Genomic DNA, 12,806 nt, shown 5'->3' with positions numbered 1-12,806 from the left:
CCCCCCCCCCGCCCCACCTCCCCACCCCTCCCCTGCTCTGTGACTGTGTCTCTGTGACTGTGTCTCTCTCCCTCTCTCTCTGACTCTGATCCTTGCTCTCGCTCTCACCTGCACACACCTGAAGCACATGTTCCATTTTGTGGAAAATGAAGAAGGAAGCCACACTCACTGAACCGAAGCCTTCTGACGTTTCGTTTGGTGTGAGGTCGCCAGAAACAGCGCCTTCGGGGGGTGGTGGAGCTTGGTCCCCCAACCCCACACCGGGAAGCCGGGCGGGGCCCAGGCACACCCCCGCCCCCACAGGTACAGGTGGGGGTGCCACTGGCTTCTGTTTTGTCCCCCCCGGCCCCAGGGCGGGCCTCCTCATGCAGGCAGGTGGGCGGCGCTGTGCCCAGGCTCGGGCCGTGGCTGTGACCCAGGGATCCCTGAGCAGGCAGCGTCTGCCATGGGGACAGCAGAGCACGGGACTTACTAATTAACTGTGTCTCAGAAAAGGCACCCTCTTTTTCTGCTGTCAGTAATCAGGAAGCAGGTAAAGGCCATGAACTTTGGCCGGTCAGATGCATCTACAGAGATTAAAGCAGGATTGTGGAATAAATACGAGCAAAGCCAAATACGGAGAATCCATTTACCCTGCAAATCACCTATTTCACTGATACAGAAACTTTATTAAAATGCTGCTCTCAAAGGAAAAGTCACATGGCTTTTCTGGGCTTTAACAGCCAGACTTTATGTCTAAAGGTCACTTGGTGAAGAGCACAAATCCGATGGTAAAGTGCAGTGTGGACACAGGGACGGAGACTTCCCACGGACAGAATGCGGGGTGGGGGCAGGGCAGGGCTCCCCCCCCAAGGAGCCCCCTTTCTGCAGCAGGTTGGTGGGGGAGAAAACACAGTTCAGGTGTTCTGAGATTAGTTTCTCTTGTATTGAAGAGTCTGCCGTCTCCTTGGAGAATAAATGTTAAATATAACACTCATTTGTCAAGTCCCACCAGGGGATTTGAGATTGGGCCAGAATGACAGGCTTTTAGGTATAACACAGGGCCTTCCTCTCATCCATGCACCCGGCCACCATCTGTGCTCCCATCCATCCACCCACCTGCCTGTCCATCCAAATACTCCTCCATCCATTCATCATCCATCCATCCATCCATCCCCTCACCCATCCATCCATCCTTCCATCCATCCTTCCATCATTTGTCCATCCATCCACTGTTCATCCATCCATCCACCCAACCACCTGCCCGTCAATCACCCATCCACATATTCATCCCTCCATCATCTGTCCATTCATCATCCACTCACCCACCTTCCCATTCACTCTTCTACTCCTCCCTCCCTTCTCCCCTTCTTCCACCCATCCATCTGTTCATCCACCTACCCATTCGCCAAACCCCCACCTATCTGTTCATCCACCTGTTCATGTAAACGCCCACTCATTAACACATTTGTGTGCAAATGTAGATTAAGTGCCACTGTGAACCATGGTTGAGGGCCTATTCAAGACACTGCAGAAGTGATAAGACCGACTCCTCAGTCGTTGCTCCCAGGGGAGCGCCCAGCCCACTGAAGAGAGAGACAGAGAGCACTCCCCTTCCATGGGGCACCTGCCGGGCCAGCTGGGGGGAGTGGAGGGGTTCAGGGAGCACTACCAGGGCTGAGCCCAGGACTGGGGCTTAGAGCAGACGTCCAGAGGTGACGTCCAAGAGAAGCAGGGATGGTGTGAGCGTTCAGTGGTTGGCAAGTGGGGGTGGGAGTAGACAGGAGATGGTTCCAGACAGAGGGACAGGCAGAGGAGAAGACAGGGGAGGCAGACCCCAGCATGTGGCGTCAGGGATCCTGAGTTCCCATGCTGGGCGGACCCACCGCCCATGCTAGCTCCCTGGGGCTGCTGTCACAGAGCAGCCAGGGCTGGTGACCGAAACAACAGAAACATACTCTCACTATCCAGGAGTCCAAGTCTGAAGTCAAGCTGTGGGCCGGGCTGCTCCCTGCCCCAGGGCGCTTGAGAGAGAGTCCCTCTGCTCCACATTCCTTTCCTGGCTTCCGGTGGGGTCCGCGGGCTCAGGCCACGTCGCTCCGCACCATCCCTTTGTTATCACACGTCTTCTCCCCCTGCGTCTGTGTCTCTGTCTCCCCCCCTGCAGAGTCACTGGTCATGGTGGCTCGCACCAACCCTACTTCCTATGACCTCACGTCAACTAATTGCTTCCTGTTAAATGTATCTCCTGTGTGGGGCACGCTCCACGTGCGCAGTGACAACCCCTTGCCCTGTCGAGTGTGTGGGCCCCGGAAACGCTCCCGGCCTCCAATATCCTCCCAGACTGCCCAGCACAGCAGTAACTCTGCGGCTCCAAACCGGGTCCTGTTCTGAGGCGCTGGGGGGACACGACCTCACCACCCTCGACGTCCCCGCCATCTCCCGCTAAGCTGGGGCGCACTCACCCCAGGGCCGACCGCCGTCTCCACCGGCCCGTTTTGCATTGGTGAGCCCCCGTGCGTGCTCCTGAGGGGTGTGGCCGCTCAGAGGGGCACGTAGTTGGGGGTGGAGTTGCGGCACCTGGGGGGCAGGTCATCCCTGGTTGGGGCTCCTGAGCAGGAGAGCCTGAAGCGGGGGTGTGCCTGATTCGGAAGGGGGCACTCTCAGGAGAAAGCGAGGTGGGGGGAAGGACCAAGAACATGTTTACTTTTATGTGCAGTGGAGCGTGGCAGGACCCGGGGGGGGGTGCTCCGGAGCACCCTCTGCCTCTGGTGGGGGCGCCCGGCTTACTCTCTTCTCAGCCTGGGCTTAGCAACCGGCCCCTCCGGGCCGGCCTCCAGCCCTGGGCATCTGTGGGCGAGGCGGTCCCCGGGGTGCTCCGGGGTTGCGCCACCTGGTGGCGGAAGAAACACCGCCCGTGGCGGGGGCCCCGGAGCCGCCGAAGCGGGTCTGCGACTGCGCGTTCAGCTCCACAGGCCTCGCAAACACTTCCCCACGGGGATGCGTTAATTTGCTTTCCTCCCCAAAATGTTTTGGGGTTCCTGGTCCCTGCCGGCTCACTGGCACGGGGGCAGGGGTCAGACTTGTCAAATCTCACTGGTGGGGCAGGTGACAGCGGTGGCGCATCATAGTCTGCTTTGCACGTCCTCAGTTCTTTCCTGAGCTTGCGTGTCTTTTCATGGACACATCGGCCATCGGGACACGCCTCCTGGGATGTGTGCCCGTTTTCCTACTGGAAACATGTGTTTGTATACATTTGGGTTTCGTCCAGGGCTCGTGCTCCCAGCTCCCAAGACTCCCGGAATTTCCTGAAGGAGCCACGGGAACATCTGTCATCACAGAATTTGGTCTCTGGTCCTCAGTTCCTGAACCGCTCACAGCTCTTTTCCACCACGGCTGGGCTCACATCGATGAGGGGACTTTGGGACATGCCTGAAGAAGGGCCGGTTACCAGAGAGACCCACCCAAATCGAGGGTTGGAGGCGTCAGCCCCACCCCGACTTCCGGGGGAGCCGAGGGGCCATGGAGCTTGAACCCGTCCGGCTGCCCACGATTCAACCTGCCGCACCTGTGCGGTGAAGCCTCCCAGACCCACAGGGCGGGGTTCGGGGAGCATCCAGGCTGGTGAGCAGGCGGCTCCCATGCACCGCCATGCTGGGACCTCGCCCTGGGTGTGTCTTCCTCTGGCCATGGATCCGTCTCCTTGCACACATCCTTTGTAATAAACCAGTAACCTCTGGCTTTCTGAGGTCCGTGAGCCACTCCGGCAAATTAATTGAACTCGAAGAGGGGGTTGTGGGAACCTCTGACCTGTGGCCATCTGGTCAGAAGCACAGGTGGTAGCCCACACTTGTGATTCACCCGGCGTGAAGAGGGCGTCTTGTGGGACCCCGTCCCGAGCCTGTGGGATCTGGTGACGGTGTCAGGAGAAGCCAGGCGGCAGGACGCCTGCCGGGGTTGCACAGAAGTGCCTGATGTGGGGGAAACTCCCGCCCGTGTGTCAGAACTGGACTCAGAATCAACACTGACCACTGGCCAACAATGTCCCGTTGTTACTGGAGTCCTTTATGTGTTCAAGGGATAAGCCCCTTGTCCCCTCCATACGTGGCTCAGCTCTGGGAGGCACACGGGTCTCTGTCCACAGGCTGCCTAGGCAGGACCCCAGCCTGGGCACTCGGGGAAGGACCCCAGCCAAACTCCTGTCCCCGCCCCAGGGCCGTGGAGACACACTCTCCCAGCACTTCTGGGGTGGCCCGGCCCCATGAAAGCACCCCTGGCACCGTCCAGAGGGGACTGCACACCCTTGGCTTTCCGTGAGGATCTCTGCTGATTGCTGCAGGCTGAGTGTGAGCATGTGTGCGTGTGCACGTGTGCTCGTGTGATGTGCGCAGCAGGCATGGTGTATACGTGTGTCCACATACACGTGCCGCGTGGGGGCACATATGTGGACGGCAGCCTATGTATCTGCGTGTTCATGTATGTGGCACGTGCGGCGTGTGCGTGTGCGCACATACGTGTCCCTGTGTGTCCAAGGATGTGGAGGAAGGACAGCCTGGCTCCAGGAGTTCTGGGATGTCGTTCACCCCAAGACCTCTGTCCCGCAGCTCTCCCGGCGTGCCGTCTGGGGGCCTCCCTGTGGGGGACCGTGGCCCCCGCCCCCGGGGCGAGGGTGCAGCAGGGATGGAAGAGGCCAGGGTCCTGCCTGCTCTGCTGGAGGCCACGGAGTCAAGGTGGACCCTCGGTGACTGGGAGCAGCGCCATTAACTATGCTACGGCCCACTTGGTTTAGCTCCTTGGGGCAGGTTTTCTGTCCCCCCCCTCCCCGGGGTCTGTTGTGGCGGCTCATCTTCACCCTTGACACCCAGAGGCTGGCAGAGGTGGAGACACCTGTGGGCCCGGGAAGGTGGGCTGCAGCGGTGCAGCAGAGGGGACCTGGGGAAGCTCTGGCTGGTGGAGGCGTGGCTCAGTGGCACGTGTCCGAGGCCATGGAACCAACAGGAGGACTCGTGTGTGTCACGTGGTCGCCGAAGGAAGCTAGGTATTCTCTGGGTGGGTGATCTGGGGCAAGCACGGTCACATGGGTGGGGGATTGAGGGTCCTGATGTGGGTGTGCCTGTGGGATCCTTGGGCTGAGGGCAGGGCTGGGGACCTCATAGGAGGAACCAGTGTCCTGGGAGGTGGGTCATGGCCTGCCGGGAGGGACCAGCTGAGGGGCAGAGCTGACTGGCATCTAGAAGGATTGCTTTGGCCACAGAGTGGACAAGAGGCTCTCAGGAACCAGGGGGAGGGAGCCACACAGGACTCTGGACATAGGACTCTGGTGTTCTGTCCCCAGGAGAGGGGCTGGGGTGGTCTGACTGCAGGGCTGGAGTCTGGACATGTGGGGAGCCTGTAGGGCAGTGGACGGGCAGACGGGGGCTCCGGAGAGGCAGGCCAGGGTGGCACCAAGCCAGCAGGTGCCAGGGACACCTGTAGGCGTGGGCTGGGGGTTCAGGTTAAGGCCAGCAGTCCCCCGGGGGCCCAGCCATGCTCCCTGCAGGTGAGGGGCACTGGTGGGCAAGTGGGAGCCCCCGCCTGGAGCAGCCGCCCGGGGGCGGCAGGTGGGCAGGGCCACAGCTCCAGCCAAGGAAAGGTGGGCATGAGGCTTCAGTGGTTTTTCCCACATGGATTTATTGTTGGTGATGACTCACACAAGATGCCGACCACAGACACAGACAGACAGACACACGGACGCTGGCGACACCGGTTATCTACGCAGAGTACTCAGCTCCTCAGGAGGGTAGACCCGGTTCCTGTTGGACATGACCCCCGACGGTCCACGAGCCGGTCTCCCCGCGGGGGGGGCTCCGGGGCCCCGGGCGCCAGGGCCACTGCACGGCGGGCTCTGACTTCCGGCGACGCGGGTCACGGTCTGCACCTGCGTGCAGCCGACGTCCGGAACAGCAGCAAACAGGTGTTCGGAAACCAGCCCTGGGTTCTGAGAACTGGTTTTGATTCACAGGGAAACAGGATTTAAAAAAGCCATTCCCCAACATAAGTGGTGTCGTTACTGACGTGATGTTGCCTGAGGGACGTCGAGTCCTGGGGGTCGTCCTCGCCCGTCCTGGGCCTCCAGGCCGCCTGCCGCGGGCGGTCAGGGCCCCCGCTGGGCAGGCGCCCCGGCTCGTGAGGGGCACGCCTTCTCCCACGGGGAGGGGGCCGCGGCGGACCGGGCTCACTCGGACTCCCCTGGAGTCTTTTTCTCTTGGCCAGAAGGGACTACAGAACATCTGCGCTGCACACAGCGGGACCCTCGGGGGCCGCAGGCGGAGTGGGTGTGTGGCGAGGAGACACGTGGTGGCCCCTCTTTATTGCCTTGTGCGGTTTCCCCACTGCGCCTTCTGCACAATCAGGCCAAATATGACACTTGGCTTTTTTCATTTGAGCAAAATGAGATACCCAGGAAATTGTGAGCACTGGGTTCTCGGCATCCATAATTATCGCTTTTCTCCTCAACACCTGGGCGACAGCAGGGCCTGCACTCCAGGGGGGCTGGGGGTGGGGGGGGCTGGCTGGGCACACACGGAACAGGGACAGACGTCTTCTACCTGCGGGAACAGCACAGATCTACGGCAAGTGATCACAGCGACAGCGTGGACGGCAAGGAGGGGGCATGAGCGGGGGGGGGGGGCAGGGCCCCCGCGGGGTTCCGGGGACGCAGAAGAGAGACCCTGGGAGCCGCCGCCTCTCTCGGACTCCCGCCTTCCCTTCTTCGCGGCCGCCGCCCGGCCCTCCTCTGCAGCCTCTACACCAGGAGCCAGTGGCGCAGCTGGAAGGGAAATGGTGCCTATTCAGCATCGGAGCAGGAGCCACTCGGGGAAGGTGGCCCCCGGGCTGTGGGGCCCGCTCGGCCTGGTCGCCCCCCGCAGAGCGCCTGGCCCCACGCAGTGCAGGAGGCCCAACGGGCGCTCTGGTCTGGGCGCCACGGGCCGGACGCCCACGCTAAACTCTAGAAACACGCTTCATGTAAACACCCTTCCGTGTAGTACAATATATATGAATAAACCGTATATGAATACTTATATGTGATGAGCCTCCGGGAAATAAACCCGTTGGGCAAGGAGCAGCCAGAGAACAGGGCTGCACGGAGGGGGGCAGGGGGGCCCTGGGACGTGGGTCACATCAGCCGTCGGGCAGACAACCCTGGCTGGCGGACCCGTGATGCCCTGGGCGCCCCGTGGCCCCCTCTGTGGGGCCTCCGATGGCCGTCCCCACGGACGGCGGCACCTGCGCTTCCGTTGTGTCTGTGTGACCCCAGAGGAGTCGGGGGCAGGCGCCGCTCGGGAGGCCAGGATCGACAAGCGTGGGCGTTTAGTCCTCCGGCAAATGTCACCGCCTGCCATTATGCAGCTGTTAGTTCGGCCTCTTCGTGAGCACAAGCCCTTCAATCTCACTAAATGGCAAGAACCGTGGGTTTTAAACGCTTCGAAACAAGAGCATGCAGGCTCGTTCCTGACAGGGCCACAGCAGGGGCGGGGGACGCCGGGTCCGCGGCGGGGGCACAGGGCTCCCTGCCACCCTCCGGGAGGACCTGCGGGGCGCGTCTGCAGTCCTGGCCAGGGGTCCCCGGGGGCCAGTGCAGGGCTGTCACCCCAGCCCGGGCAGAGCTGTGCAGGGCAGGCAGGCGGAGGGGAGCTGGGGGGCCGGAGCCCTAGAGTCCCACGGGGACGCCCCGCTCAGACCACTCTACTTTTCAGGGATACAGAAGTGTCTGTGGAGGCGGGGGAACCGCAGGGTGCGGAGGTCAAGTAGGAGATGCAGAGTGTCCGTTTCGGGGTGGGGGAGGGGCCAGGCAGGCGCGCGCGCCACTCTCGGTGTGTCTCCGTGTGGAAGTTCACGGGGCTTTGTTCCCGGGACAGGTGGCCATAGGGGCCGCGGTGCACGCATAGGAGGGCGCTGTACGTGCGCGCGCCCGCGTCACGGGGTTGCCGGAACTGCTGAGGGAGCACAAGACCCGGAGGCCCGGGCAGCAGACTCGAGACACGCGGTGGCAGGTGCGGCTGCGGAGCTCCCGGAGCCCGCAAACCCCGTCGGTCCACGGACGCTGGACACGCCCAGGGGCTCGTGCAAAGGGAGCCGCCGAGAACGCGCGGCTTCAAAATGCCGGAAGAGGGCAGCTGTCAGCGGAGAGCTGTGTGCGCACAGGAAGTCTCCTTCGTGAATAAGGGCAAAATGAAGTTCACGGACGCACGGGCGTAGGGGAGTTTATCCAGAGCCCTCCTTACGGGAAAGTCTGAAGGACTGTTTTCTAAAGCAAGAAAATGATGCTCAAAGGGAAGATGTAAATGCCAAAAAGTCGGGTGGAAAAATAAACATCCAACATGAACGTTAACCAAGAGAGCATTTCTACACAAAATAGCAATAACTATAATAGTGTCTAATTTGTGGGTTAAAAAAAGACAGAAATGGAGTATTGGACAACAATAGCATAATAATCAGTAGGAGAAGTTTTAAGTCCTTGTAATTAATATTCAGGATGAGGGTTGAGATATTGTGTAAATTTATATATTTAAAGTGAGATATATATGCATGATTTCAAAGACAACTATTAAAGGAATAAATTATAATTATGTAAGTAAAGTATACGAGTATTAAGGTCCAAACAGAAAAAAATAGAAAAGGGGGGGAGTAAATCCTCCAAAAAGCAATCCATAAAAAGGCAATAAAGGAGAAACATTAAAACATTAACATTAAAAATGTGGCAAATAGAGTTAAAAATATGGTAGAATCACAACAAATGTAAATGGATGAATCCCTTTGTCAGAGCAAAAACTTCTGGGTGTGCTCCAGGTGTGCAAAAGATGCCTCCATTTTAAGTTATAAGTTAAAAGATTACGCAAGAGATCGCCTGTGGGGCTCAGTCGGTTGAGCGTCCCGCTTCGGCTCAGGTCACAATCTCATGGTTCGTGGGTCGGAGCCCCGCATCACGCTCTGTGCGGACAGCTCAGAGCCTGGAACCTGCTTCCGATTCTGTGTCTCCCTCTGGCTCCTCTCTCTCTGCCCCCCCCTCACCGTGCTCTCTCTCTCTTTCAAAAATAAACATTAAAAAGCTTAAAAAGATTACACGAGATGTTTCTGGCAAACTCAGGAGAAGCCTGGTGCTGCTACATTCGCCTCAGCTCCAGACGACCTTATTAGCAAAAACACCACAAGGGAGAGAGGAGCGGGAAGGCCCAGGGGGAGGCGTGGCCGTCCTAAATGTGTCTTTGCCTCGGAAGCAGACTCAGGACAGAAAGCAAAACTGCTGGAGCTACAGGGGAAGATGGGCAGATATGCTGCACGTGTGTCCCAGCTGCCCTGGGTGAGCCAGGCCAAAGTCGGTGAAGCTGCGCAAGCCGGGAACAGAGCAACCACGGCCTAACAGAGCGGATGGAGGGCCGGCGCGTCAGCGGCCAGAGCGCGCACGTTCACCTCAGAGCGCGCACGTTCATCTCGGGAGGGGCGTGGCGTCTGCAAAGGCTCAGGGGCTCAGCCTGCAGCTCTGCACTTGCTTCCCAGAACAGAGGTCATAGACGTCTGAGCGGAATGCAGTCACTTCACACCCCGATCACAAACGGATCAAGGAAACATCCCTATAGATCTGGGGTCTTGAAAGCAGACTTCTAAGCGACTCGTGGGGTGAGAATGAAAATACCCTGAGCACTGGAGGAGGAAAAACCAGGTTAAACGTGGTGGACACACTGCGTTCACAGCCCGAAACGCTTTGTTAGAAAAGAAGAAAGGTCGAAAATGAAGGATGTAAGGTCTCACCTAGGAAGGTAGCAGAAGATAAACAGAACCAGTCCAAGGAAGCGGCAGACCCGATTCTGCCCCAGGCCCAGGGTGACCCTGCTCCCCTACCATAAGCACCCCGTCTCTCTGCAGCCCCCCCAATCTACAGCAGCCCTAGTGGCCCCTCACGTTGGGCTCCAGACCTGCTGGCCTCCTGCCCCCCAAGCCTGCGCAGGCAAGGCCCTGAGCTCTTTCAGACCCTCTCCCTCCCTGGTCCCTGGCGGGGCAGGCCCCTCCTTCACACAAGGGTCTGCCGAGAGGCCCCCCTGAGGGCCCGCACCCCACACTCGACCCCTCTGCTTCCTCTCTCTGTGAGCGCTTTCATTCTGCCCCCTTGGCGCCCCCGCTCAGTACAGGGGTGCTCAGAGGGGCGCTGAGGGCGCTCCCAGCGTCTGCTCAGGGGCTGAACGCGGCCTCGTGGCTCCTTCAGGCCCGAGACGGCCAGGGGCCGAGGGGCGGCGGCGGGAGCATCACTCACCCTGAACTGGCGCACCTCTCCGCTGTCCACCAGCTCGCGGTCCTGCTCGGGCGTGATGGCGTAGGCCAGTTTCTGGAAGAGAAGGGGAGGCGGTGGGGACGCGCTCGGGGAGACACACGGGGGCCCTCCTCGCCCCCGGACACGCCGCGGGGCTGGGGCTGACGGCCGGGCCTCCCAGGCCCTGGAGCAGAGTCCAGCCCAGGTGAAAGGGGAGGCTTCGGCCTCTACACCAGGCCCGCTGTGGGCTCTGAGGAAGAGTGAACGGCGTGCACTCGCCCTGTGAGTCTCCAGGTCGGGACCCTCCATGGTCACCACAGCCCACCGGTCTCAGCTACTGAGATGTTCTGTGGCTTGAGTTCAGAGTCGCCCTCGGGCTGCAGGCCCTGCCTCCTCCGGGCGGTGACGGGTCCCCCCGCCCCCCGCGCCGGGCTCGCAGTGAGCCGTGTGTGCAGGCGAGCTCCGCCGGCCGCCTGCCAGCCTGCTTTGCCTGGGGCTCCGGGGACCCCGAGGCTCCTCTGTCCCTCCCTCCCAAGAGGCACAGGCAATCCCCGGCCTGCCCACCCGGGGCCGGGCCCGACTGCGCGTCCCAGCCTGTGGGGGAGCTGTGTGTGTTCCCAGCAGGGCTCCCCGGACTGGCCAGGGTGCAGCGACAGGGCTTGGCTGCCCCCGGTCCCCAGGAAGCTGTGTGGGACGCAGGCACTGGGCGCCTTCAGAACGACCCTGTGGTCTGCTCCTTCCAAGGAGGCCTGGGTCCTTCGCTGCTTCCAGGACTCCCGAGCTGGGAGGTGAAGCGGTGACCGGGCCCGTCCCCTCCTTTACAGGTGGAGGAGCGGGTGTCTGTCGGAGGGGCCCCTGGGCAACCCCGCCACGCAGACTGGGCCCCCGACCGCCGCCTTCCCACCTTCCCCGGCAGACACGCACGCGTGAAGGCACACGGGCACGCACCTCCCGCAGGGAGCCCGGCAGGCTGCAGAGCTTGTAGGCCGCGTACACGGGCACCATGGACATGGAGGATGTGGCGATGGCCCAGCCCAGGGCGTTGGCCCACTCGGGGAAGACGTAGGCTCCGTAGTGCGGCGGCCTGAAGGTCACGACGCTCACCACCACCACAAACTAGAAGTGAGGGCAGAGGTCAGGCGGCGGCTCTCAGAAGCGGGCCAGGTGGCCCGGGGAGCGAGGGTTTCACGGGGCAGGTCTCCCAGGCACGGCGGCTCTGGGGGTCTGGGCCGCGCAGAGGCGGAGCAAGCGCCCCGCAAGGGGGGAGCCGCTCACATGCCATTCCGCGAGGGCCGCGCCGGTGGGGGGGAGGGGTGCGCACCCCCTCGTTGCCAGGTCAGGTGCATGGCAGCCTCCCGACTTCCTCGGCAAGCCGTCCAAGTCACGGTATCCAGGAGGCCCTGCGTACCGCACGCCTGGCCCGGGAGACCCCCGCGAACCGCGCGCCTGAGCCAGGAGACCCCGAGTACCGCACACCTGACCCGGGAGACCCCGCGTACCGCACGCCTGGCCCGGGAGAGCCCGGTGAGCCTGCTGGAGGAGGTGCTGGGCCGTCAGTGGTGTGCCAGGGAGACACTCTGTTCCTATCAGCAACCAGGCTCCTGCCTCCTCCCTGTCTCCCTGTCTCCCTGCCTCTCTGGCTCCTTCTCCATCTCTCTGGCTGACTGTCTCTGTCTCCGTCCCCATCTCTCTGTCTTAGTCTCTCGCTAGCCCTGAGCTGGCCCAGGGTGGTGGGCACCTGAATTGGTGGCAGCTCTAGACAAGCCGCTGGGGGCCGCTGGCCGGGAGGAGGGCCAAGGGGTCAGAGGATGCTGGGCCTTATGAGTAGCTCAGACCCAGCTCCAACAGCCTCCTGGGGTCACCTGTCCAGGCATTCTGAGCCACTGGGCTTTGGTCCACGACTGCTCGGGACCTTCGCTGAGCCTGCGTGGGCCTGTGCTAATAAAACGGGTGGCTGGTGGGCGAGGCCCAGGCTCCGGGCTGGTGGACCCCTGGCCCTGAGGATAAAAGCCGGGTGGCTCCCAGACATGCTAGTGCTGCTTGGGGAGGGGCCTGGGAGCAGCGCGGTGACAGAATCTATGTCCCTCCTGTCCCTGTGCTGCACCCCACCCCCGGGGCCCAGATTCGACGCCCGTCAATGCGGGAGTCTGCTGGTGGCCCGCACGGCTCTGGCCTCGCCTCCACAAGGAGGTGTGACGCTCGGGGCCTCGACCCGGCTCACGAGGCTTCCCAGGGCAGCCAGAGGGCGGGGGGCTGACGTCAGGAGACCACAGAGCGTTCTAGGGACCAGCCTGCCCGTCTGGCCGAGGCCGCGTGGAGGCCCAGTTCCGGCCTCACATGGTCAGGTGAAAGCCCACGTGCCCGTGCCCCTGGGGGCCTGGAGCCAGCCGTGCGCCCGCGGGGCCCTTACCAGGAGGAAGCAGGGGCTCACAAACTTCCAGCACAGCCGCCAGTACAGGCTGGGCCGCTGCCCCGTCATCTGCTTGATGTCGTCGCTGAACTGCCGCACGCCTGGGGCGGGAGGGGCCAAGCAGGACGGTCA

General features: G+C 61.8%; 1 protein-coding gene and 1 long non-coding RNA gene across 2 annotated transcripts in view; one reads left to right on the top strand and one right to left on the bottom strand.

The window, feature by feature from the left end:
• The first annotated feature begins 50 nt into the window (after positions 1–50).
• On the top strand, positions 51–3,736 carry LOC115294240. The gene is made up of 2 exons (XR_003909779.1): positions 51–303; positions 3,251–3,736. It is a non-coding gene; the product is annotated as an uncharacterized LOC115294240 (long non-coding RNA).
• A 2,955-nt stretch (positions 3,737–6,691) lies between these two features.
• Positions 6,692–12,806, bottom strand: part of SLC6A3 (solute carrier family 6 member 3) — a 37,040-nt gene continuing 30,925 nt past the window's right edge. Inside the window, exons 15-18 of the mRNA XM_029941300.1 lie at positions 12,675–12,775; positions 11,213–11,380; positions 10,268–10,339; positions 6,692–6,787 (exon numbers count right to left, since the gene is read on the bottom strand). Coding sequence (XP_029797160.1) covers positions 6,764–6,787; positions 10,268–10,339; positions 11,213–11,380; positions 12,675–12,775 — 365 coding nt within the window. The 3' untranslated portion in view covers positions 6,692–6,763. The remainder of the gene's footprint in view (positions 6,788–10,267; positions 10,340–11,212; positions 11,381–12,674; positions 12,776–12,806) is intronic.

Source organism: Suricata suricatta, chromosome 6, assembly GCF_006229205.1.
Source record: "Suricata suricatta isolate VVHF042 chromosome 6, meerkat_22Aug2017_6uvM2_HiC, whole genome shotgun sequence".
NCBI lineage: Eukaryota > Metazoa > Chordata > Mammalia > Carnivora > Herpestidae > Suricata > Suricata suricatta.
The sequence above is the reverse complement of the archived record's forward strand: the minus strand, read 5'-3'. Positions and strand labels throughout refer to the sequence as shown.